Source organism: Symphalangus syndactylus, chromosome 6, assembly GCF_028878055.3.
Source record: "Symphalangus syndactylus isolate Jambi chromosome 6, NHGRI_mSymSyn1-v2.1_pri, whole genome shotgun sequence".
NCBI classification, from domain to species: Eukaryota; Metazoa; Chordata; class Mammalia; order Primates; family Hylobatidae; genus Symphalangus; species Symphalangus syndactylus.
The window spans coordinates 140,444,673-140,469,911 of NC_072428.2; the positions used below are offsets into that span (position 1 = coordinate 140,444,673).

The window sequence follows — 25,239 nt, forward strand, 5'->3', positions numbered from 1 at the left end:
GGCAAAAGGCAGGCCCACTTCCTGCTCGGCTCCGCCCAGAGCAGGGGGCGGGCGGATAGGCGATTCTCTCCAATCACAGTTCCAAAAGGAGGGGGCTGACAACATATTCTCCAATCACAGCTTGAAATGAGATTGATGTGTCTTTTCACCAATCAACGCCAAGGCTCGAGGGGGTTGTCGGGATGGGGGCGGGAGCCAACATGGATCCCTCAGTGGGATGAGGGTGAAACTGCTATTGCCGGTGACTCCTGTTTTCCCGCCCCAGCATGCTGGTGCATTTATTTCGGGTCGGGATTCGGGGTGGCCCATTCCCAGGCAGGCTGCTACTGCCCCTCCGCTTCCAGACATTCTCAGCTGTCAGGTAAAAAGGGAAAAACCTACTCAGCGCGGGCCATTGACCGGCCGGCAGGGCTGTGCCGGCCCGCCGGGAGATGGAGTCCACGGGCTTGCGCGAGGCTTGCTGGGAGCTGTAGGCCAGGCCTACCGGGGTGGAATGTCACTCCGCGGGTGTTGGCCTCAATTATTTATAGTGACACTTCAGGCGCCAGCAGAAGGCTCATGCGTCTGCAGCCGCGGTGTCAGCCAGAAGGAGGGGACGCTCGGGGTCAGTGACCACGCCCAGTCCGCACTCCCGGCTAGGGGTCCCCTTTCCTGGCCCTGGAGTTGATTGGGCGATTTGGACGAAAATTCTTACTAGCATCGAGACATTTAATGTAGTGGTGCTTCCAGGATTCAAAGTGAGTCGAAGAAGAACTAGAGATGTTCAGCAGGGATAAAGAGCCAATCTAATAGGCCGGGCGCGGTGGCTCACTCCTGTAATCCCAGCACTTTGGGAGGACAGGAGTTCGAGACCAGCCTGGCCAACATGGCAAAACCTCGTCTCTACTAAAAAATACAAAAATTTGCCGTGACTGGCGGCACGCGCCTGTAATTCCAGCTACTTGGAAGGCTGGGGCAGGAGAATCGCTTCAACCCGGGAGGCGGAGATTGCAGTGAGCCGAAATCACGGCCACTGCAGTCCAGCCCGGGTGATAGAGTGAGACTCTGTCTCAAAAAAAAAAAAAAAAGAGTCAATCTAATAACTTGTACATGTGTGTTTTTGGCAAAACACTCTACACGGGTTGGTCAAGAGAGAGACAGACAGACAAACGGGAAACAAACAAGGACCCTGAAACTACAACTCGAATGTAAATGCTTTATGAGAAGGGACTGATTCCTTTTCTTTTCTTTTCTTTTCTTTTTTTTTTTTTTTTTTTGAGACAGAGTCTCGCTCTGTCACCCAGGCTGGAGTGCAGTGGCATGGTCTCGACTGACTGCAACCTCTGCCTTCTGGGTTCAAGCAGTTCTCATGCTTCAGCCACCCAAGTAGCTGGGATTACAGATGTGCACCACACCCGGCTAATTTTTGTATTTTTAGTAGAGACGGGATTTCATCATGTTGGTGGGCAGGCTGGTCTTGAACTCCAGACCTCGGCCTCCCAAAGTGAGTCACCTCACCCGGACGTCTTTTCTAATCCTAGAGTGAATTACTTGGGGGCCAAACAGATAGAAGATTCCCAAGGGCGGGTGGATGTGGAGTTGTGTCATTTGGAAAGCCCATCTGACTGATGGAGAGCAAGAGCTGGATCGAGCTGGAGCTGGAAGTCTTGGTGCTGGGAAGTAATCCACATGCTCTTGGCAACGACCAGGCCTTTCTTAGAGTCTTAGTTTGGAGACAATGCAAGAAGCTGGAAGAAGACCATGCTAAATTATTGATAAAAACAGTTCTTAGGAAAGAGTAAGAGTGTTGATGTCATTTAAACCAGAGAGGAACCCAAGGAAAGACATCAAATAATATTCAAGTATACATGTGTTCATTAGTCAGCATTTTTCAATAGATCATGAAATGAATTTAGTTGCTCAGGACCATTTAAAAGTAAATATAGTCTGGGCACAGTGGCTTACGCCTGTAATCCCAGCACTTTGGGAGGCCAAGGCAGGTGTCAGAAGTTCAAGACCAGCCTGGCCAACGTGGTGAAACCCCATCTCTGCTAAAAATACAAAAATTAGCCAGGCGTGGTTGCACGCACCTGTAGTCCCAGCTACTTGGGAGGCTGAGGCAGGAGAATTGCTTAAACCCGGGAGGCAGAGGTTGCAGTGAGCCGAGATTGCGCCGTTGCACTCCAGCATGACACAGCAAGACTCCATCTCAAATAAATAAATAAATAAATAAAAGTAAATGTAGGCCAGGCACAGTAGTTCACACCTGTAATCCCAGCACTCTGGGGGGCCAAGGCAGGCAGATCATTTGAGGTCAGGAGTTCAAGACCAGCCTGGCCAACATGGTGAAACCCTATACAAAAATTAGCCAGGTGCAGTGGCTCACGCCTATAATCCCAGTACTTTGAGGGGCTGGGGCAGGCAGATCACTTGAGGTCAGGAGTTCGAGACCAGCCTAGCCAACATGGTGAAGCCCCGTCTGTACTAAAAATACAAAAAAAACCAGGCATGGTGGTGGGCACCTGTAGTCCCAGCTACTCGGGAGGCTGAGGCAAGAGAATCGCTTGAACCTGGGAGGTGGAGGTTGCAGTCAGCCAAGACAGCGCCACTGCTCTCCAGCCTAGGCAACAGAGTGAGACTCGTCTTGAAAAGAAAAGAATCAGAATACATGTTAAGAATTAGAGAAAATATTATTTTGTGAAGGATTTCCATTTTGTGTGGCATGTATGTGTTTATTGTACTGGGTTGCAAGTAAGATATGTTTCTTGCTGTAGGCCACAGTAAGTCTAAACATTTGCAAAACCCTGTAGTAGTTAGGTCAGATTGTCCTGCACCTCTAATGAGGGCATGCATTTGCTCAACAAACATAAACATTTGCGGAACATCTATTATGTACCGGAGTTCTGCCAGTGCTATCTAAGATATAATTTCCTGCCTTTCAGAAACACATGGCGTAATGGGAAAACTGGACAGTTACACAAGGCAGAAGGAGGGTAAGCATCTCTATCTTTACGATAGAAACAAGAACACAGTGGAAAACAAGACATAAAAACCTGGCAGTTGGAATGGGGTGGGAGAAGGCCTCATGTAGGCAAAAGGCACAGGCCTTCCTGAAAGCAGAGGAAGGATGAGATGAAGACTGCAATTAGAAGGGTCTAGGGATGTGAAAGGCCATGATGGTAAAGAGAAAAGCTCACACTCCTTTTGGAACTGTGATTGGAGAGAATCGCCTATCCGCCCGCCCCCTGCTCTGGGCGGAGCCGAGCAGGAAGTGGGCCTGCCTTTTGCCAGGTGCTCCAGTCGGCTCCGGGTGACGTCCAAAGGGTGTGCCCTGACTGGCACTCCAAGCTATGGAGTATCCATAGTAACGTGTCCCGCAGACCTCGGGCCATTTTCCCAAGGCTCCGGGATCTCTAGATGTCCCGTCGTCTCAAGGGCGTGTAGAACGCGTTTTTTGGGGGAGGAATGAACAAAAATCGACTGGGAGTTTTTTCAAAACACATACATATGCCCTGCCACCCACCCCGCTCACCTAGGTGCGTCAGAACTGCTGGGACATCTGTCACGTGAAGGGGTGGGTTGCCCCTCCACACCTGTGGGCATTTCTCGTTAGGTGGAAAGAGAGACTTGGAAAAGAAAGAGACACAGAAACAAAGTATAGAGAAAGAAAAATGGGCCCAGGGGACTGGCGTTCAGCATACAGAGGATCCACGTCGGCACCGGCCTCTGAGTTCCTTAGTATTTATTGATCATTATCCGGTGTGGCAGGATAATAGGATAATAGTGGAGAGAAGGTCAGAAGGTAAACACGTGAACACATGTCTCTGCATCGTAAACAAGGTAAAAAAGTGCTGTGCTTTTAATGTGCATATACATAAACATCTCAATGCTTTAAGGAGCAGTATTGCCGCCAGCATGTCCCACCTCCAGGCCTAAGGTGGTTTTCCCTATCTCAGTAGATGGAATATACAATCGGCTTTACTCCGGGACATTCCATTGCCCAGGGACGAGCAGGAGACAGAGGCTTTCCTCTTATCTCAACTTTCTTTTTTTAAAGCCTTTCCCCATCAGTAAGCTCATCTAGATCTAGATCTCACCATCCTCTCCTGACTGGATAACTTCTGCTCCCTACAACCAGTCCTGTCTGCCTCCAGCCCATGCCCCCCTGCTATGATCTTTTTTTTTTTCAAGACAGAGTCTTGCTGTGTTGTCCAGGCTGGAGTACGGTAGCACAATCTTGGCTCTCTGCGACCTCCTCCTCCCAAGTTCAAGTGATTCTCTGCCTCAGCCTCCCAAGTAGCTAGGACCACAGGCACACACCACCACATCTGGCTAATTTTTAGTAGAGACAGGGTTTCAACATGTTGATCTAGAACTCCTGGCCTCAAATGATCCACTCGCCTCAGCCTCCCAAAGTGTTGGGATTACAGGCGTGAGCCACTGCGCCCAGCCATGCTATGATCTTTACAATGCAAACCTAATCTTGGCACACCTCAGCCTAAAAATCACCATGACCCTTATTGCCCCCCAAGTCCAGGAGCTTTATAAGAACTAGAAAACTGCCCCTCCCCGAAGTCTCATGTCTCTTTTCCCTTCTCGTAGGTCAGGCTTCAGCCATACAATTCCTGAACTTTCTCTCCCATCCTTTCTTACTGCAGACACCCACACTTGCTTTCCCTCTGCCTAGAGCTCTCCCCTTTACACTCCACCCCGACCTGTGCCTGGCCTGTTCCCCCTCAGGCCTCACCTAGAAGGCCTTTCCTGACTCCCTCTGAGGAGAAGGAGGAGCAGGGCTTCAAGCTGTTTTGTGCCTCTGATTTCCAGTTAACTGTGAGTCTCCCACACTCAAGCATGACTGCTGTGAGGGGAGTTACTTCAGCTGTCATGTTCATCTCCATCCTCTCCATAACCCCGAGCAGAGCACCTGCACACAGTAGGTTCAAAATGTGTAGAATAGGCCAGGCGCAGTAGCTCATGCCTGGAATCCCAGCACTTTGGGAGGCTGAGGCGGGTGGGTCATGAGGTCAGGAGTTCAAGACCAGCCTGGCCAATATAGTGAAACCCCATCTCTACTAAAAATACAAAAATTAGCTGGGCATGGTGTCTTGTGCCTGTAGTCCCAGCTGCTCAGGTGGCTGAGGCAGGAGAATCTCTTGAACCTGGGAGGCAGAGGTTGCAGTGAGCCGAGATCATGCCACTTCACTCCAGCCGGAGTGACGGAGCGAGACTCTGTCTCAAAAAAAAAAAAACAAAAAAAAAACACAGTGTCTAGAATAGTGGAATCGATATTAGCATTTTATAGATGTGGCAGCTGAAGGAAAGAGAAGATAATTGGCCTATTCAAGATGACAAGATAAGTTATTAGAATTTTTATTTTTCTCTGTTTCCTCCTTCAGCTGTGGAGAGGGAATATGTGTCATGGCGCCCCAGGCCAGGGAGGGGAGGTAGGGTAATGGGCCTGGGACATCAGAAGACATGGCACACTGGCAGAGTAGAGCCAGCCTGGGTGCTGGAGTCAGACTGCAGACTTGGTTCCCTGGTCGTCCCAGTTCTGCTGCCTGGGGACAAATTATTTCAGCTCTTTTACCTCCACATGATTTTTTTTCATGTGTCAGGTGAGAATAATGGCACCTCCCTCCCAGGGAGGTGAGGATCAAGGGAAGTAGCCCATTAGCTCCAGGAGGTGGGGCCATGTCTGCCCTGGTGGCTGCTGTGAGCAAGTCCAGTGCCAGGCACAGGAGCAGCTCTCTTTCCTCACCTCTCTGCACCATGGTCCCTTAAACCCCCGGCCCCTTCCTGTCCAGGCAGTGTGTGGCCATCTAACGTGCCATCCAGTTCTTCAGGCTGTCATTCTGTCAGAGCCTGGAGTCGAAGCTGCGAGGGCCCTGGCTGGCTGGGTGTGTCCTGAGAGACGCCCAGGGGAATAAGACTTTTAAGACTAGATTTTGTGCTCAGCGTCTCATTCCTCTGCGACTTTGCCCATGGACATGTCTTAGAAACTGAAGTTGCTTCAGAACAGCCCTGAGAAGGGCAGGGGGCAAGGGCCTGAAAGAAGAAGAAGTGCTGCTTCCAGAGGGCTCGGCCAGAGCCCCATGGGTGTGCTGGTCAGCTGGAGGGCAGTCGGAGCCTCGAGCCATCCATGCCTCTCTCTCCTTACAGGTACTCTGATGGCTACCGCAGCTCCTCCCTCCTCCGGGCCGTGGCCCACCTGCAGTCCCAGCTCTGGGCCCACCTCCCTCGAGCCCCTCTAGCTCCCAGATGGAGCCCCTCTGCCTGGTGCTGGGTTGGGGGAGCCCTGCTAGGCCCCATGGTACTGAGTAAGCGTCCCTACCTCTGCCTTGTGGCCCTATGTGAGGCAGAAGAGGCCCCTCCTGCCAGCTCCACACCCCATGTCGTGGGGTCCCGCTTTAACTGGAAGCTCTTCTGGCAGTTTCTGCGCCCCCACCTGCTGGTCCTGGGGGTAGCCATCGTGGTGAGGCTTTCCCCACTTCTCCATCCTGGGGACAGGGCAGGACCCAGAGCTGCAAAGGGATGGCATTCCTGCCTCGCTGCCTCTCGGGAGAGCTCACGGGAGCAGCGATGGCTAGCCAGGGGTCCAGGGGTGCCAGGAGCTTCAATACTGGGTGGCTGGGTGGGCAGGGTTCCGTGGGGGCTGGAAGCTAGGGTTTGAACCTCTGAGAGGCACTGATGTGTCCACATGATCAGCCACAACCTGGACAAGAGCAGGGCTCAGTAGTGGGAGAGGAAGGGCCAAGATCTGGCTGGGGATGGGGAGAAGTGTGGCTCCCCCACTCAAAACATTTGTCCCCTCTGTCTCCCCATTCCAGCTGGCCTTGGGTGCGGCACTAGTGAATGTACAGATCCCCCTGCTCCTGGGCCAGCTGGTAGAGATCGTGGCCAAGTACACGAGGGACCACGTGGGGAGTTTCATGACTGAGTCCCAGAATCTCGGCACCCACCTGCTTATCCTCTATGGTGTCCAGGTACAGCCGGGAGTGGGGCTGGGGGCTGCTGAGGAGCCACCCGAGACATCCCTGAGTGCACTGGGCTCTTCCGCAGGGACTGCTGACCTTCGGGTACCTGGTGCTGCTGTCCCACGTTGGCGAGCGCGTGGCTGTGGACATGCGGAGGGCCCTCTTCAGCTCCCTGCTCCGGTACTGCCAGCCGCAGGGTGCAGAGTTGGGGTGACTGATAGCCCGAGGGGTCTGGGGGTAGGGCCTCATCCTGAAGTAACGTCTCCCTCTTCTGCCCTCCTTGTTGGTCCATGTCCCATGCCAGGCAAGACATCGCCTTCTTTGACGCCAATAAGACGGGGCAGCTGGTGAGCCGCTTGACAACTGACGTGCAGGAGTTTAAGTCATCCTTCAAGCTTGTCATCTCCCAGGTCAGTGGCCCGGTGGCCCCCACCACATCCACACACACACTTTCCCATGTGGACTCACCAGGCCAGCCCTGCCCGCCCCAGCCCTGATGTTGGGCTGACAGGCGCACGCTGACTCGAGAAGCCCACTGCCTGGTGAGGGCATGGGTGAGGGACCGTGGAAGTTCATGGAAGGAAAGTGTAGAGGCAGTGTCCAAGGTCAGGACGGGCTGCTTCTCCACTGCTCTGAAACTGAATCTTCCCTGGAAAGCCTTCCCAAGCACTCAGACAAGAGCCTTTCCTGGCAAGAGCAAAATCACTTTGCCTGCCTTGTCCCCAGAGTGCCTGGATTGCTGACAAGCATTGAGCATGCACAGTGGCCTACCGAACACAGATGCCCTCCCCTTATCCGCCCACACCGACTCTGACTGCTGGATCATGCCACACACTGGCCTAGGCGGTCACTGGTGTACCCCCATGCGGTTCTCTTTGTTCAGTTCCTAGAACAGAAAGAGAAGCAAGCTGGGATTTGTCTAGGGGAAGGATGCCACAGTTCATAGCATTCTCACTCGGCCCCTTCAGGCCTTCTGCTTGCACCCCGACTGGCCAAGTTAGGGTTATGTACTGTGACTGGTGGACTGCCACTGGGCCTCCCAGGGGCCAAGACCTGGGCCTTGGCCTTGGGAGTGCAGAGCTACAGCCAGCTGACCCTTGGAAAAGTCCTTCCTGTCATGCTGCGGACGCCGTAGCCTCCCGCCTTCCCTCCCACTCCCTAGGGGCTGCGAAGCTGCACCCAGGTGGCAGGCTGCCTGGTGTCCCTGTCCATGCTGTCTACACGTCTCACGCTGCTGCTGATGGTGGCCACGCCGGCCCTGATGGGAGTGGGCACCCTGATGGGCTCAGGCCTCCGAAAATTGTCTCGCCAGTGTCAGGAGCAGGTACCAGCATTCCTGGCCATCTTCTTCACTCTCCCAACACCGTTTCTCTTTCCACTCCCCGGAACTCCTGCCTGTCCCCATCCTGGACTCCTCGTCCCGTTTCCTGGACTCCTTGTCCCATTTCCTGGACTCCTTGCAGATCGCTAGGGCAATGGGCGTAGCAGACGAGGCCCTGGGCAACGTTCGGACTGTGCGTGCCTTCGCCATGGAGCAACGGGAAGAGGAGTGAGTCCTGGGAGGGCGGAGCGCAAAGCAGAGATGCCCCCCACACCCTGCCTACCCTTCGTGCCAGCCCAGCTGCCTCCTGAGTGCACTGGTCTCTCTCACCAGGCGCTATGGGGCAGAGCTGGAAGCATGCCGTTGCCGGGCAGAGGAGCTAGGCCGCGGCATTGCCTTGTTCCAGGGGCTTTCCAACATCGCCTTCAACTGTGAGTGAGCCATTTGGGGGCTGGAGGGGCGCTTGTGGGCTGGGGAGGAGCTGGGAGCAGCCAAGGCAGGCAAAGACCCGCCCTCCATCTGCTGGCTGCCTGCATTCGCCTCGGGCCAGCTGCTAACTCTTGCAGGTAAAGGGAGGGTACCGATGTCCCAACCCAGCTATGGGACTCCATGTGGAGCCCTCAAGGAGGCCATGGAGGCATGCCCACCCCGACTTGCTCTTCCGAGGAGGAAGCCAAGGCTGGGACCAGTCAAGGGCCTCACCTGACTCTCCCAGTCAGCAGTGGCAGAGCAGGCCCAGGGCTGTTTACTCTGCCCTGGCTTCATCCTCCCTCACTTCCCCTCTCCTGCAGGCATGGTCTTGGGTACCCTATTTATTGGGGGCTCCCTTGTGGCCGGACAGCAGCTGACAGGGGGAGACCTCATGTCCTTCTTGGTGGCCTCCCAGACAGTGCAAAGGTAAGTGGGGGCCGTTCCCATCGCTACAGAGCCCCCTGCCGCCCTCCAGAGCCCTGCTGGGTTAGGGGACACGGGTGCCAGCCTTCTCTGGGGGCCGACTGCTGTGCAGCTCCAGGCCTGCCCAGCTTCCGCAGGGATGCATAGGTGGGGAGAGAGAGCCCCTCAGGGCCCATAACAACCCTCCCGGCTGGGGCAGTGGCGCTGCAGCAGGCAGGTGCTTGTCATCTTCAGCCTTCCAAAGGACCTAGAAGTTTCCTTGACAGGCTTTTTAAAAATCTGTTTTAACTGTGGTAAAGTAGACAAAACATAAAATGCAGCATTTTAACCATTTTGAAGTGTGCGGCTCATGGGCAGTGGGTGCACTCACATTGCTGCACGGCTGTCGTCACCGTCCGCCTCCAGAACTCTTACCTGGCAGAGCGGGAACTATCCCCATGAAACGCGAATCCGCATTTGCCCTCCCCCAGCCCCTGACACCCACCATTCCACTTTCTGTCCTTATGATTTGACAACTCTAGGGACGTCCTGTAAGTGGAGTTGACTATATCCTTCTGTGACTGCGTTTTGTCACTCCACGTTGTGTCCTCAGCTTCCTCCGTGTTGCACCCTGTCCGAATTCCCTTCTGCTGCAGGCTGTGACATTCCGTGCGTGGAAGGACCATCCTTGACAGGCTTTGTGAGCTGCCCTTCCCCATGCCTGCCACTTCCAGGGATGACAAGCTGACCCTTGTCCCCAGACACCCCACCCTTATAGCTTATTGCTTTGCATTGGTCCAAAACCACCCGCTCAGCTGAGCCTCTGGGGTGACCAGAGCCGATCGCCAGACAGCCCAAGGCGGGCCTCCCTGCTCCTATCTCTTTCCAAGCTAAACACAAGCAGTTCTACATAAATATGTTACGGTAAATAATGAGATAGTAAATATGCTGTAACAGATCACCAAAGGGTGAAGACCTGTCCCACCAACCGTGTATCACCTCTGCCGCCCCATCCCTCCCCCACGAGCCCCCTGCTCTTCCTCCGGGGCCCCCACCCCATTCTGCCGAGGCATGTGTCCTCGCCCTGCTGCATGGTGCACCCCTGCGTGTGTGTCCGCCGGATCAGAATCCCTCACTGCAGGGTGTACTGTCCCAGGAAGGGGGAGGCGGATGGAGACAGGCTCCCATTTTCAGCCCCAAACCTGACATTCCACAGAGACGTTCCTCCCATTTCCACAGCTGCATGGACACCCTCGTGGGCCCCATTTCTGCTCGATGCTCCCTAGTCTGAGCACCTTCGGACCCTTTCTGGTCCTGGGCTCAGGCCTCCTGGGCAGCCTCGTCCCCCCTCCAGCCCAGGGAGCTGTTCTCTCATGGCTTTGGAATTCAGATGCTCTCACTGTGATAGAGATGGGGTCTTGGGGGTGCTGCTTCCACCACTGCCTGCCCTGCTCAGTGCTGACCCACTTCCCTTGACCAGAGTTTTGGCCTCTCTGAACAGGAGAGTCGTTTTAGTCCTGAGGGCCCATAAGAAGCCCAGTGGCGGCCAGGTGCAGTGGCGCACACCTGTAATCCCAGCACTTTGGGAGGCCGAGGTGGGCGGATCATGAAGTTAAGAGATCGAGACCATCCTGGCCAACATGGTGAAACCCCATCTCTACTAAAAATACAAAAATTAGCTGGGCGTGGTGGTAGTGCCAGCTACTCGGGAGGCTGAGGCAGGAGAATTGCTTGAACCTGGGAGGCAGAGGTTGCAGTGAGCTGAGATTGTGCCACTGCACTCCAGCCTGGCAACAGCAAGACTCCGTCTCAAAAAAAAAAGAAGCCCAGTGGCTCCCTTAATAAAATCACCCCTTCGCCCTCTGTGGTGGGCAGCGGTGGGACAGTCTCCCTGTGGGGAAGGTGGCTGCACTGTCCAGCCCCAACCCTCCCCCTTCGGGACCTCCACTTCCCCTTTAGGGCCTGAGACTCTGACTTTGCCTCCCACGATACTGCTTAGCCATCCAGCAATTTTACGACACACACAAGAACCCCCAGGGGCTTGTCTGTGCCGTTTCGCTGGCTGCTCCCACAGCCACAGGCCCTCGACCCATCCTCTTGGGGGTCCTTCTAGCCCTGCCTATGTGGAGATTCTTCCCCACTCATCTTGGGGGGATTGGATTTGTTGCATAAAGCAGCTGGTGTGTTTCCCACTGGGTCCTGCTAGCTAAGCCAAGGGCCCATGCATTGGCGCTGGGGTCTAGCAGAGAGAAGGCAGAGAGAGGAGAGCAGGATGGCCCAGCCTACCTCAGGCAGCCTAACCTATGAGCCCATCCTGAGCACTTCTGATGGAGATGGGGAGGTGCCCAGACAGACAGCAAGTGGGACCCAGCCGCCTCATCAGAATCAGGGCCAGGATCCACCTGGGAACAGGCCTGTAGCCTACAGCCCACGGCCCCTGAGAGCAGGGTCATCGCACTCTAATGAGTCATGTGCATTTTGAATTTCAGTTGCTGCCCAGCCCCTTTGCCAGGCCCTAATGTCTTCCAGATCTCTGGTGGAGAATGTTCCTCTGCTCATCAACAGATAGCTGGCTGGGCTGGCTCCTTCCTGCCTGGTGCCTCCGCACTCCCTTTAGCAAGTGCTGACTGTGTTGAGTCCACTGGGACCTTTTCCTTTTGGGTTTCGAGGCTCCTGCCACTCACCCCAACCCTAGTGCTGGAAGAAGTGAGGCTGCAGCTGAAGGGTTGCTGGGGAGTCAGTCTTTCCTCTTAAGGAGGGGACCAGGCATGCACACACTGTCACAGGTCAGCCAGGCCAGTCAGGGACCAGTGACTCACCTTCCTCCTCAGCCTCCTGGCAGCCGGCCAGCCCTACCCTGGCCCTGCCGGGACGAAGGCGGCCACCCACTGTCTAGACAGATAACACCGTGGGTATACTTACCTGCAGGGCAAGCTCATGAGAAAAGTTTTTTTCAGGGAATTTTGTTTTGGGGTCTCCGGAGAGTTCCCCTGTGGCCCAGTGTCTTCTGTTTTCTTCTTTCTCCAAAAAGATTTAACATCTCTTCTTCCACCTAAATGTCAGCCGAAGTCATTGCTTCACCAAGAGTCTGCAGCATTAGATCTGCTCTCGCCTTGTGGGCCACGCACCGTTGATCTCTGTTCACGGTGGCGGCCTCCGCATCCTCAGAGCCGAGCAGGGAGTCCGTGGGTCAGCTGGGCTCCCTTCCTCGTGGGCTGATATCACCCCTGCATGTGTGCACAGGCCTCACCCTGCAGACCACAGGCCAGGGCAGTGGAGGACACCCACGGAGGCCTGTGCCTTCACTTCCACTTCCTCCTGGAGCACCCCCTCCCGGGGCCTTGGGCTGAGCAGAGGGACAGCTGTCATCCTCATCTGGCCAAGGAGGGAGCCAGGGCTCAGCGATCTGGTGTTGCTACGTCCCAGGGCTCCACGCCCCTGTGGTGCAGGAGCAGTCTCTGCATTTGGCCACAGGCCACCTGCTTCCTTGCTCCCGTGCCCCACCATGGCTTCCTTCCCCTCCTCTCTGGCTCTTCTTGTTCCCATCCATTCCAACCCTCTCTCCTTTTTCTGACAGGTCCATGGCCAACCTCTCTATCCTGTTTGGTCAGGTGAGTGGCCGGTAGGGTGAAGGGCCTGGAGTGTGGAGTTTGTGCCATGTGTGTGCCGCTGTGGGAGCTGCCTTTTGACTGCGTGTGGGCGGGCAGAGGAGCTGGGGAGACCCCAGCCCAGAGCGACGGCCACTCCCTGGAGATGCTGTGGTTACCCCCACTCCTGCCTCCCTGCAGACTTTGGATCTTCTCCCACAGGTGGTCCGGGGGCTGAGTGCAGGCGCCCGGGTCTTTGAGTACATGGCCCTGAATCCCTGCATCCCACTGTCTGGGGGCTGCTGCGTACCCAAAGAGCAACTGCGTGGCTCCGTTACATTTCAGAACGTCTGCTTCAGGTCAGCATGGGTGAGCAGGCGTGGAAATGGGTCCCTGGGCTGAGGATGAGGCAAGAGGATTCCGGGGGTGGAGGTCTGGACTAATGCCCCCCATAAACAGGCCCTCTCAGAGGGCTACAGGGAGACTTCAGGAGGGACCCGGGCAACGAGGGCTGGGAGCCTGGTCTGACTGGGGGTCTCTCGGCTCCTCCCAGCTACCCGTGCCGCCCCGGCTTCGAGGTGCTGAAAGACTTCACCCTGACGCTGCCCCCTGGCAAGATCGTGGCCCTCGTGGGCCAGTCTGGGGGAGGTAAGGGGAGCCCACCACCTTCTCTTCACCCTCTGACTCTTCTCTAGCAGCCACTCAGAGCAAGGCCGGGAGCAGTGAGCCCCCAGCGGGATCCCTTCCTCTACCACCACAAGGGGTCTTCTTTCCTGGGACAATCCCCAGAATCCCTGGCCTCCCTCCCTCTCAACCCACTTCCCCAGGAAAGACCACCGTGGCTTCCCTGCTGGAGCGCTTCTACGACCCCACGGCAGGCGTGGTGATGCTGGACGGGTGGGACCTGCGCACCCTTGACCCCTCCTGGCTCCGGGGCCAGGTTGTCGGCTTCATCAGCCAGGTGCGGGGCCACATGGGCAGCCCTTGGCTCCCACTGCCCGTCCTCCCCTGGGCCCTGCCCCTCTTAGTCCGCAGGTGCCTTTTCTTTCTTTCCCGCCCTCATCTTTGCTGCTCTCGGGAGAGCCCTGGCCTTCTTCACATGTCCTCGGCTGTTGTCTGGGTGAGGCATCCCTGTCCCGGGAGCAGCCACAGCTCTGCCTGGTCTCCCAGAGCAGGGACGCTTTGTCCCCATTTACAGCTGTCTACACAGATGGGGAATCCCTCAGATTCTCTGCAAATCCCATAGCATCCAGGTCTAGAGAAGCCTATGGTGGAGGTGCTGAGCTGCAGCTGTTCTCCCTCTGCTTGAGGTGGCACTGCCCAGCGAGGGTCCACCCTTCCCTTTGAGGGCCGTGAATGAAGAGGGCACACCTGCTGTCCCGCCAGGGAAAGTGCCTACGCAGAAGAAAGGCAAATGCAAGCCCCCAACTCCGAGCTCCCTGCCCTGCCAGCTCCTTCCACTCCCGCTCCTGGGGAGGGGTTCTCGGCCCTTGGTAGGAAATCGACCTGTCCTTCCCTTTTGGGGGCCACTCTGCATCCTCACTTCACCTCTGACTTTGAATGTCTGATTCTTCAAGAGATCCTAATCTAATCCACCAGATAGACTATCCCAATGTACATGGTGGCCCCTCCAGTTTCTGGGCAAAGAGAATGTTTCTGTGGACTCTGTCTCCGTAACCCCTCACCCACAGGAACCCGTCCTGTTTGGGACGACCATCATGGAAAACATCCGCTTTGGGAAGCTGGAAGCTTCCGACGAAGAGGTGTACGCAGCCGCCCGGGAAGCCAATGCTCACGAGTTCATCACCAGCTTCCCTGAGGGCTACAACACCATCGTCGGTGGGTGCTCGGGTCTGCCGGGAACCAGGTGGTGAGGCACTGGGACACAGGATTCCACAGGAGCAGCGAGCAGCCCAGTGGGGCTGAGGGCGGCAGGGACAGCTGGGGAGAAAGACAGTTGTGTCAGGGAAGACCAGAACCCCAGCCAAAGGGGACAGAGCTGTTCTGTGGGGACAGGGGAGTCCAGGCCAGTGTGGTTCAGAACCAGCAGACCAAGCAGGCTGCAGAGACAGGACGGGCTCTAGGAGGAGCTGGAGAATGTGACAGAGGGCATATGACAGGCCCCTGGCCGGGGACACAGTGATGCATGGTGTTTAGAGTCCTCACCGAGTCTAAAAGGCCGCCACTTCCCCAGACTGAACAGAAGAAATGGGGGGCTGCCTCCTCTCCACCGTCCATCCCCCTCTGGCTCCTATTTCTTTCCTGTGCTTTTCATCTCTAAAGTCGTTTCTCCTCGTTAGAATCGGGGTGACAGGATGGGCCCCAGGAGAGGGCTGTGGTGGTTCTGAACTAGGAACACGCAGCCTGGCACTGCAGGGCGTGCACCTTGCAGCTTGCCATGCGGAGCTCCCAGGTCTTTTTCCAGCCTTTGGGGCCATGTTTCTCGGCCAGTGTCTTGGCTTGTTGCACAGTGTTTCAGCACTTCTCTGGATGCAGGGATACCTGGGCTTCTCAACTCTGGTCAGTCTGAGTCCAGCCTTCTGAGCTGTGGGGCCAGTGTCCCCAACCCAGCCATCGTGTTCTAGATGACTCCTCCAGCCATGTTGATACACTGTCCAGATGCCAGCTGTCCTCACTGGGTGCTCTCCCACATCTCTTTTGGGTGGCACTTTCCTTGTGTCTCTGATTTTAGTACTTTCTGCTCATTTGGGCCTTCTTGGGGCTGCGTCCTTACTAACCTGTCACCCTGCTGTCACCTGGAGTCACTGGACCCCAGAGCCCATGTTTGGGTGCTGGATGTTCCCCACAGCCACAGAGACCCGGGAGGCTGGGAAGGTGGCTTGGAACTGCAGGCACGGGGCAAGGTGTGGGTCATCCTGGCCTGAGGCACTGCCATGGCTGGGGAGGGGCATTTGGCAACTCCCTTGGAGTGCACCAAGCCCTGCTGGCAGGTGTCACGCCACCCTCAGAGGCAGGGCAAGTGTGCACAGTGGCCGAGGGACCCAGAGGTGGGATGAGCCAGTGCAGGGGCAACCCAGAGGAGGAGTGTGCACAGTGTGGGGTGGTGGGTCAGAGGCAGGAGGAGGGTACACAGTGTGGGACGGAGGGTCAGAGACAGGACTAGGGTGCACAGTGCGGGGTGGAGGGTCAGAGGCAGGACAAGCGTACACAGTGCGGGGTAGAGGGTCAGAGGCAGGAGGAGGGTGCACAGTGCGGGGTGGGGGTCAGAAGCAGGACAAGTGTGCACAGTGCTGGATGGGGGGTCAGAGGCAGGAGGAGGGTGCACAGTGTGGGGTGGGGGGTCAGAAGCAGGAGGAGGGTGCACAGTGCGGGGTGGGGGTCAGAGGCAGGAGGAGGGTGCACAGTGCTGAGAAGGGCACTTAGAGGATCTTGATGGGCATTCAGGAAGGACCCTGTGCCCCTTTGTGGGCCACCCTCAAGTGCACGGCTTCAGGCTCCTGCCCTGCCCCTCCCTTCCCAGGTGAACGGGGCACTACCCTGTCTGGGGGCCAGAAGCAGCGCCTGGCCATCGCCCGAGCCCTTATCAAGCAGCCCACAGTGCTGATACTGGATGAAGCCACCAGTGCGCTGGACGCAGAGTCCGAGCGAGTTGTACAGGAGGCCCTGGACCGGGCCAGTGCAGGCCGCACGGTGCTGGTAATTGCCCACCGGCTCAGCACTGTCCGTGGGGCCCACCGCATCGTCGTCATGGCCGATGGCCGTGTCTGGGAGGTTAGTCGTCCTGGGGGCGTGGATCAGTGGGTTGAGGATGGCTTCATCACGGACAGTGGCACAATGCTGCAATGAGTTATATGAAGGTGCGGCCTGGCCCCAGGGCCTTGGGGGCTGTATTCTGGAAGCAGCGTCCCATGTAGAGTCAGGAGTTCTGCATTCAGCCAAGCCCTGGCCTCTCAGGCCCTCAGTTTCTTCCTCTGTCCCCTGGGGTGGTATAATTGCACCATCAGCTCCCAGGAACAAAAGGAAAAGTACTAGCCGGGTGCCTGTAATCCCAGCACTTTGGGAGGCCAAGGCAGAAGGATCTTTTGAGGCTAGCCTGGGCAACATAGCGGGACCCTGTCTCTACAAAATACCAAAAAAAAAAAAAAAAAAAAAAAATCAGCCGGATGTGGTGGCATGCACCTGCACTCCCAGCTACTCTGGAGGCTGAGGCGGGAGGATTACTTGAGCCCCAGAGGTTGAGGCTGCAGTGAACAATGATTGTGCCATTGCACTCCAGCCTGGCATCAGAATGAGGCCCTGTCTCAAAAAACAAAAAGGAAACATACTCAGAGTATGGTGCTGGGAGTGAGGAGCAGGGCTGGCTGCCCAGGGTATCAGGTGCAGAAGAAGCAGTGCCAAGGAACCTGTGCAGGGAGTCAGGAGTAGGACCCCAGAGGCCGTGTGGCGTTGTCTCACAGCCGCTCATTCAAGCCAAGGCTGAGGGGCTTATGCAGGGAGACGGATCCTGAGTTGGAGGCTTGGGCTCTGTAAGGGGGACAGAGGGAATCATATTCTTCCAAAATTCAGCTAAGTAGGGAAGTGGCAGTAACTAATGCAGCATGCCAGTGGCAGTTCCTTTCAGATTGGGCATTGGTTTCAGAGGATCCCCAGAAGGGACACCGGCCTAAGTGACCATGGGCCCAATGGCTGAGAGAGAGGCTCAGCCCTCTGAGGGTTCTGAAGCCTGCATGCCTTGGAGCAACCATCCGCCCCTCCCTCCCGCCTTCCAGGCTGGGACACATGAAGAGCTCCTGAAGAAAGGCGGGCTGTACGCCGAGCTCATCCGGAGGCAGGCCCTGGAAGCCCCGAGGACAGCGGCCCCACCGCCCAAAAAGCCAGAAGGCCCCAGGAGCCACCAGCACAAGTCCTGAGAAGGGCCCCCTGAGGTGTGGTCGCTGCCAAGCATCAGTGCTAGGGCTGGGGCTCAGCCTGGGGGGAGCCTACTGGGGACTGAGCCCCCGGGAGGGCCAGCATGTGGAGAGTCGCTGCAGCTGCTCCTGCTCACAATAAAGCCAGGGCCGAGCGGCTGGCAGGGGAGGCCAATCCCTCCCTCCCCTCCCCAGTCCTGCCGGCTGCCTCCCTCCCACCAGAGTCTGCCAGAGTCATTGGGCTGCAGTGGGCAGAGACAGAGTTCCCTGAGACACCTCCGCTCTGTTCTCCCTTTGCCCAGACCCCTCCAGACCTCTCAGAGACGTTCTAGCCAGTCTCCCTGCCCCACCCAGCAGCTTCAAGTTGGCCAGGCCTACAGTAGTTCCAGGGAGTTTTTAAAAATCAGGGTCTGGAAGTGGGCCTGGGAATTCAAACCTAGGCTCTTCCCACACCCTTGCTAGGACCTCACTTCCCTAGACTGGGGACTGACTCCCTCTCCTGTGTCCCCGCTGCCTCGCTGGACCATGGGAGAAGGAGCCTATCCCCTGGCTCACCCCGGAACCCACAGTCTCCATCTTCCAAACAACCTCCCTCCCTTCTCCCTGCACAGTGAACACAGTCCTGATTTCTAGATTTCACCTCCCCTCCCCACCCCCAAGGGACACAGGCCTAACAGGGCCCAACACTTGGGGCAGGGTAGGAGGGACGGGGCCACGATGGCCAGTTCCCACGAGAAGCACCAGCCTGCCTGGCTGTCTTCCACCGGCCCTGCCCTGTGTGCCTGGAGTCTTTTACCCACTGAGATGGTGGACCAGCCTCCATCTACACCAAGAACACCCAGCTCTGAAGGAGATGGGAGGGGCTGATGCCCACCTGGAGCACTCAGCTTCCTGCCCACAGTGCTGACGAGTACAGAGCTAAATGGAGCAGCTACTACAGAATCCAGTACAGAATCGGTCCAGGAGGGCACAGCTGTGGACAGGCCAGCCTCCCCAGCAGGTTCTGGGAGGCACACCTTGAAAGGGGAAGGTAGACATCCTGAGTGATGGGCGCCTGTGGCCCCGAGGCTGTGGATGAGGGGGCTAGGCTCCAGCTGGCTTCTGAGGGGCCTGGAAAGGCACATAAGTAGGGCCTTGGCTGAGCTGGTGCCCCAGCAAGACCTCGTATCCCTGCACTGCTGCAGATGCACCAGCCCTCCCCACCTTGGTGCCACTGTCAGTTCCTACTGGGATCCTTCCCCCATCCAGCCACACCCAGGCTGTGGGACTACACAGTGCCCTGGCTCCCCTGGGCAGGAGAAGAGGTGGTGCCTGTGGTGCACCTTCACAGCCAGGCAAGGATTCTGGATTTATCCTGTGTAAAGAAGGGTGGTACCCTCTTTCAGGGGTGTGGCGCAGTGCATTGATGGAGCAGCTAGTGCTGCTGGGAGGCCAGCCTGGAAGAGGCAGCAGCGGCTCCAGTTTGCGTGCAGGAGCCAGAGTGGGACCCACAGGCTCTTGTGGGTATGGTTTAGAACTAGATGGTGCTTTGGGGACAAGCCATCCAAAAACCCCAGGCCCACATCCACCCTGATTTGATATCTCACTTCCTGACAGATCAGAGGCTGTGTCTTTAGGCAGTGGAGGCCCAGGAGCAGAGCCTGGGGCTAGTTCACAGCTAAACCCCTCCTTAGGGCAGCCCAGAGTAGGGCCTCAGCTTCTGGCAAGTCCACAAGCCCTGCTGGGGCCCTGCTTGTTGGCCTGACCCCTCCCTCACCAGGCAGCCAGCCAAGGTGGTTCCTGCTTCACCCGCTCAGTCATCAGCCTCAGGCTGCCCAAAATGCCTCTGACACCAGATTTATATCTTCTGGGCGGCTTCTTCAAATCCAGCCCTTCACCCGCCCCCTAGAGAAGCAGTGAAACCCCACGGCTAGTCCAGCTGGAAGAGCTAGACTGCAGGAGCCGTGCCGTCTTCCTAATCTCGCCCCGGCCTTAGCTCCACAGTGGAGAGCGGGAGCCTAGCTGTGCTTGATGGTGAATGCCTGTTTGAGAGTGTGAGTGGGATCATCTACAGTAAAATACTTGCAGAGCACGGCACTGTGGCCCTGGGGAGCTGGTACACCTGTGCTGTAACCATGGTAGTCACTCAGTCCTTCCAAAGTGTTTATTAATCAAGCACCTGTCATGTGCCATTGAGCCCACGATGGGGAATGAGGACGGTCCCTGCCCCCATGAAGCTTGTGTCCTGTTGGGAGGACAGACAGGTGGCCCAGCAGTTGCAGCATGGTGTGTGCACACATTTGGCTGGTGGAACCATGTTTCTACCACTCATGGTCAAAAAAAGCCCACCAAAGTCCTGGGAGTTCACATCTGTGTGATGATACGGCAACATTGTTTGTAATGGAAAGACTGGACACCCCCAGTGCTCATCAGTGGGGGAGTCATTAAATAAACTATGGTATGTGCACATAATGGGTGGTATGCAGCCCTTTGGAAAAATGTAGGTTTTCCAGGTCCTGGATATAGCAGTGTAAAATGGGAAATCACAGAATACCCGCGTTGTGCCTGAGATGGCAGGTGGGGCACCCGTGGTACCCGGGAGGGTGGCAGGTGGGGGCATCCATGGTACCCAGGACGGTGGCAGGTGGGGCACCCATGTCCTACCTAGAGTGGCAGGTGAGCCCATAACCATTGTAGAGGCCAACATCCTCAGAGGCCTGAGTGTGGGAAGATAGGCTCTGACTCCCTAGAAAGAGAGGGACACTTAGGAAACAGACAGGCCCTGGAAGTGGGACGTGAAGAGTGCCCTGGCCATCCAGTGTAGGCTGAGATGCTGGGGGCACAGAAAGAAGAGATCTGCTGATGCCAACCTTCCAACCACTTCCCAGCTTGGCCAAGAGCCAGCTCTGGTGCTCGTGAAGGAACAGATCCTGGGTGAAGCTAGAGGGAAGGCCGGAGAGGCAAAAGGAGGGAGGAGCTAGGCCAGGGGTCAGCGACTGACCCTCGGGGCCAGTGTACAGGGGCTGCAACTGGGAGCCTAGGGGGCCCCAAGGCACCTCCAGGCACAATCTACCTCTGGGCTTTCCTCAAGCTCTCCCTGGGACCACTGCGGTTTCCTCCTGGCGCCTCTCATCTTGGACAGCCATGCCCCCCTCCATGCTGCACTAATGGCTCAGCCTGGGGCCCCAGGGACCTCCCCTAACCCCCAGACTGCTCTGTCGGCCCTCTTTCCCCCCTCACTGCTGAAACCCAATCCTACTGCAGTAGCGCCGGCTCAGCACCACCTCAGCACCGCTCCGCAGCCCCTGCCTGCCACGGTCAGCTACGCCCCTCCTGGTCTGCTGCGGAGCCCCCAGCCCAGTGCCTAGCCCAGTGGAGCCACCGCCTGTTCCTCGGGAAGGCTGAGTGGGACCTGACCGGCCAGATACCTCCTCCAATCCCGCCAGGCTAGTGCCTCCCTGCCTCCCAACCTTGGCTCTCTCCCACCCTCTCCTCTCTTCTCCTTGCCTGGCCTCCTGAATCCTGTCAGCCTCCTTAGCCCCCTGACTGACCCTCTCTCACTTCTTCCAAGCCTCTGTAGCTGGCCCCGCTCCTGGGTTCTGGCCATGAAGCCCACCTCAGGCCCAGAGGAGGCCCGGCAGCCGGCCTCAGACATCCGTGTGTTCGCCAGCAACTGCTCGATGCATGGGCTGGGCCACGTCTTCGGGCCAGGCAGCCTGAGCCTGCGCCGGGGGATGTGGGCAGCGGCCATGGTCCTGTCAGTGGCCACCTTCCTCTACCAGGCAGCTGAGAGGGTGCGCTACTACAGGGAGTTCCACCACCAGACTGCCCTGGATGAGCGAGAAAGCCACCGGCTCGTTTTCCCAGCTGTCACCCTGTGCAACATCAACCCGCTGCGCCGCTCGCGCCTAACGCCCAACGACCTGCACTGGGCTGGGTCTGTGCTGCTGGGCCTGGATCCCGCAGAGCACACTGCCTTCCTGCGTGCCCTGGGCCGGCCCCCTGCACCGCCCGGCTTCATGCCCAGTCCCACCTTTGACATGGCGCAACTCTATGCCCGTGCTGGGCACTCCCTGGACGACATGCTGCTGGACTGTCGCTTCCGTGGCCAACCTTGTGGGCCTGAGAACTTCACCACGGTGAGCTGACCTCCCTACCTATCCTGCCAGGGACCCAGAGAGCAGACCAGTCCCTGCCCAGCACCCACAATCCCCTAGCCAGCGTAGGCTCCCCCAAAGCCAAGGGACCTCTTCCTTCCTACCAGCCATGGACTCCCCACCCCCAGTGCCACTCCGTGCAGCCCAGGAAGCTGTCCTCCTTGGGGCTTTCTCTGTCTCCCAGCCCGAGGGGAGCATGTGAGGCCACACTGACCCTGGCTGGGCCTAGGCCTGAGGTGTGGCCCAGGGAGGCCCTGCTCCTGGGGCTGGGGGTCCTCCCTGGTGGGACCATTCTGGGGCAGGAGGTCCTCCCTGGTGGGACCATTCTGGGGCAGGAGACCCCTATCTCTGCCAGGAGGTTGGGGGGCTTGCTTTCCCTCTGCCTTTTCAACACACTGCCAGCCCCAGAGGACAGCCACAGGGGCCCATTTCCTTTTCCCACAGTCCCCAGAGAAACACAGAAAAACCTGTAGGCTGTGCTCTGGGCTTTGGTGGGGATTGGCGGGGTGGAGGAGTTGGGTTGATGGGCTCCCAAGGGCATCCTGCAACATGTGCCCACGTGGAGCGTGGGGCTGGGGGCATTGAGATGCGGGCTTCAGTATTCAAAGAAGAGACACAAACATACCATGAGGTGGGGAGAGGTCCCATGACCATGTGCCTGCCTGGGGGAGGTGGCCATCACCCTGTCTGCCCGCCCCAGATCTTCACCCGGATGGGAAAGTGCTACACATTTAACTCCGGTGCCGATGGGGCAGAGCTGCTCACCACTACTAGGGGTGGCATGGGCAATGGGCTGGACATCATGCTGGACGTGCAGCAGGAGGAATATCTACCTGTGTGGAGGGACGATGGTAGGGAGCACACAAATGAGGCTGGGGGAGGGCATGGATGGAGTGCAAAGGGCTAGGGGAAGGAGAGGAGGAGGTGTCAGGGTGTTCCCCCAGAACCTGTGAAAGGGGCTGGGCTGGCTCATCCGAGTCCTGGGGAGGGGGGCTGCAGTGAGAGGTCTTGTCTGGTTGGGCAGGAGACCTGACCACAGGGTCTCAGGCCTCACAGGTCCCTCCCCGACAGAGGAGACCCCGTTTGAGGTGGGGATCCGAGTGCAGATCCACAGCCAGGAGGAGCCACCCATCATCGATCAGCTGGGCTTGGGGGTGTCCCCGGGCTACCAGACCTTTGTTTCTTGCCAGCAGCAGCAGGTACCCTCCCGTGTGCCTCCACACCTACTACTTCAAGCCCACACCACCTCGGACCCTAAACCCTCAGCTCCTGAGACCTGTCTAGGGGCCTCTTCCCAGCTGGCCTCTCAGGCTCTCCGGGAAGCCTCCTTAACCCTGTCCCCCCACAGCTGAGCTTCCTGCCACCGCCCTGGGGCGATTGCAGTTCAGCATCTCTGAACCCCAACTATGAGCCAGAGCCCTCTGATCCCCTGGGCTCCCTCAGCCCCAGCCCTAGCCCCATCCCTCCCTATACCCTAATGGGGTGTCGCCTGGCCTGCGAAACCCGCTACGTGGCTCGGAAGTGCGGCTGCCGAATGATGTACATGCCAGGTGAGGGGCTGGTGTCTTCGTCCCATGGCGGGGATGGCCCAGGGAGCTGAGGCTGCTTTTAAAGCCATCTCCCCGGCACCCGCAGGCGACGCGCCAGTGTGCAGCCCCCAGCAGTACAAGAACTGTGCCCACCCGGCCATAGGTAAGGGCGAGCCTCCCCCACCTCCCGTCTGCCCCGCTCCGCCCGCGGGCGGCTGACGCGGCCCGGTGGCCCGCAGATGCCATGCTTCGCAAGGACCCGTGCGCCTGCCCCAACCCGTGCGCCAGCACGCGCTACGCCAAGGAGCTCTCCATGGTGCGGATCCCGAGCCGCGCCGCCGCGCGCTTCCTGGCCCGGAAGCTCAACCGCAGCGAGGCCTATATCGCGTGAGCTGCGCGGGGCGGGCGGGCTCCTCCGAGCCGGGGGCTCCCGACGGGGCGGAGCGGGACAGGCCAGGCCGTAGCCCTCGTGCGCACTGCCCGGGCTGAGGCAGCCTCCGCAGCCTCACTGGCTCTGGGGCTCCGTGCTGGTTGCTTAACCTTTCTGCCCCCGGGGAATGCTGATGCCTCCTCCCAGGGGTCTGTTTTTTTTTTTCCTTTCATTTTTTAATCTTTACTTTTAAAAAATAGAGACGGCAGAGTGCGGGGGAGGGGAGGGGAGGGGACTCGCTATATTGTCCAGGCTGGTCTTAAACTCCTGGCCTCAAGATCCTCCCTCCTCATCCTCCCAAAGTGCTGGGAGTACAGGTGTGAGCCACCGTGCCCGGCCCCTCCCAGGGTTCTTGAAAGGAGTGGGAGAACCCACAGCTGCTTCTTGCCAGCAGTGGGCACCAGGTGGTGGCCAGCCCACATTTGAGGCCATTCTTGTCCTCAGGGAGAACGTGCTGGCCCTGGACATCTTCTTTGAGGCCCTCAACTATGAGACCGTGGAGCAGAAGAAGGCCTATGAGATGTCGGAGCTGCTTGGTGTGTGTGCAGGCCCCCAGGGCTGGGGGGCTGTGGGCAGGCAGGTGGCTGTGAGTTGAAGGGTGACCCTGTCTCCACAGGCGACATTGGGGGCCAGATGGGGCTGTTCATCGGGGCCAGCCTGCTCACCATCCTCGAGATCCTAGACTACCTCTGTGAGGTGGGCCAGGGCCCCCACTGCGGGGGGTGGGAGGTGGGAATCAGGGCCCCTAGGATGAGGGGGAAGGCATGCACTGGCCACCTCCCATCCTGCTTGCCTCCAGGTGTTCCGAGACAAGGTCCTGAGATATTTCTGGAACCGACGGCACTCCCAAAGGCACTCCAGCACCAATCTGGTAACAGCCCCTCTTCTGGAGCCCCTGCCTGCTCCAAGGGTGCTAGGCCCCACCTCTGAAGCCTAGACCACCATCCCGCCCCAGCTGAGGAGAAACAGGCAGGAGGGTGTGCAGTGACCTTGACTGGTCCCTGGGAGGAGGACCACTCCCCACCTCTGACCCTCTCCTCCTCACACAGCTTCAGGAAGGGCTGGGCAGCCATCGAACCCAAGTTCCCCACCTCAACCTGGGCCCCAGGTAACACATAATGGCCCCCTAAAATCAAGGGAGGGCAGGGGCAGGCGCAGGACCGTGGGTGTGCCGGTTCCCACCCCAGCACTCTGCTCTGTTCCGAAGACCTCCCACCCCTCCCTGTGCCGTCACCAAGACTCTCTCCGCCTCCCACCGCACCTGCTACCTTGTCACACAGCTCTAGACCTGCTGTCTGTGTCCTCGGAGCCCCGCCCTGACATCCTGGACATGCCTAGCCTGCACGCAGCTTTTCCATCTTCACCCCAAATAAAGTCCTAATGCATCAGCCTCAGGTGTTTCTCTTACAGGGCAGGGACTAGCCAAGCCAAGGTCAGCCCAACTCAGGCATCGGAAGTCTTCTGCCAGCCATCATCCAGCTGGATGTGGCTTCTGAAATGTGGAGCTGGGCCCATGAACCCCCAGGAATCTCTAGGGGAGAA

General features: G+C 57.9%; 2 protein-coding genes across 8 annotated transcripts; both read left to right on the top strand.

Annotated features, from left to right (window-relative positions):
* The first annotated feature begins 162 nt into the window (after nucleotides 1-162).
* ABCB8 (ATP binding cassette subfamily B member 8) lies at nucleotides 163-20,921 on the top strand. 5 transcript variants are annotated; one of them, XM_063642363.1, is made up of 18 exons: nucleotides 194-361; nucleotides 2,922-2,972; nucleotides 6,139-6,451; nucleotides 6,807-6,962; nucleotides 7,039-7,133; nucleotides 7,258-7,363; nucleotides 8,116-8,277; nucleotides 8,417-8,502; nucleotides 8,608-8,705; nucleotides 9,066-9,171; nucleotides 12,725-12,758; nucleotides 12,957-13,093; nucleotides 13,288-13,382; nucleotides 13,562-13,695; nucleotides 14,426-14,573; nucleotides 16,216-16,466; nucleotides 17,465-17,620; nucleotides 20,846-20,921. In XM_063642363.1, the coding sequence occupies exons 1-17, from the start codon at nucleotides 267-269 to the stop codon at nucleotides 17,603-17,605; spliced, it is 2,208 nt and encodes a 735-aa protein (XP_063498433.1). In that variant the 5' UTR covers nucleotides 194-266; the 3' UTR covers nucleotides 17,606-17,620; nucleotides 20,846-20,921. The 5 variants fall into 5 exon arrangements, with proteins under 5 accessions (XP_055140519.1, XP_055140521.1, XP_055140523.1 ...); XM_055284544.2 differs by lacking the exon at nucleotides 20,846-20,921 and having other exon boundaries at nucleotides 163-361; nucleotides 17,465-17,820; XM_055284546.2 differs by lacking the exons at nucleotides 2,922-2,972; nucleotides 20,846-20,921 and having other exon boundaries at nucleotides 170-361; nucleotides 17,465-17,820.
* Nucleotides 20,922-21,161: 240 nt separating this feature from the next.
* On the top strand, nucleotides 21,162-25,085 carry ASIC3 (acid sensing ion channel subunit 3). 3 transcript variants are annotated; one of them, XM_055284550.2, is made up of 11 exons: nucleotides 21,162-21,720; nucleotides 22,439-22,589; nucleotides 22,810-22,937; nucleotides 23,087-23,288; nucleotides 23,374-23,430; nucleotides 23,507-23,654; nucleotides 24,142-24,233; nucleotides 24,314-24,393; nucleotides 24,497-24,568; nucleotides 24,747-24,805; nucleotides 24,885-25,085. In XM_055284550.2, the coding sequence occupies exons 1-11, from the start codon at nucleotides 21,187-21,189 to the stop codon at nucleotides 25,015-25,017; spliced, it is 1,656 nt and encodes a 551-aa protein (XP_055140525.1). In that variant the 5' UTR covers nucleotides 21,162-21,186; the 3' UTR covers nucleotides 25,018-25,085. The 3 variants fall into 3 exon arrangements, with proteins under 3 accessions (XP_055140525.1, XP_055140530.1, XP_055140528.1); XM_055284555.1 differs by having other exon boundaries at nucleotides 24,905-25,085; XM_055284553.2 differs by lacking the exon at nucleotides 24,747-24,805 and having other exon boundaries at nucleotides 24,905-25,085.
* The last annotated feature ends 154 nt before the right edge of the window (nucleotides 25,086-25,239 follow it).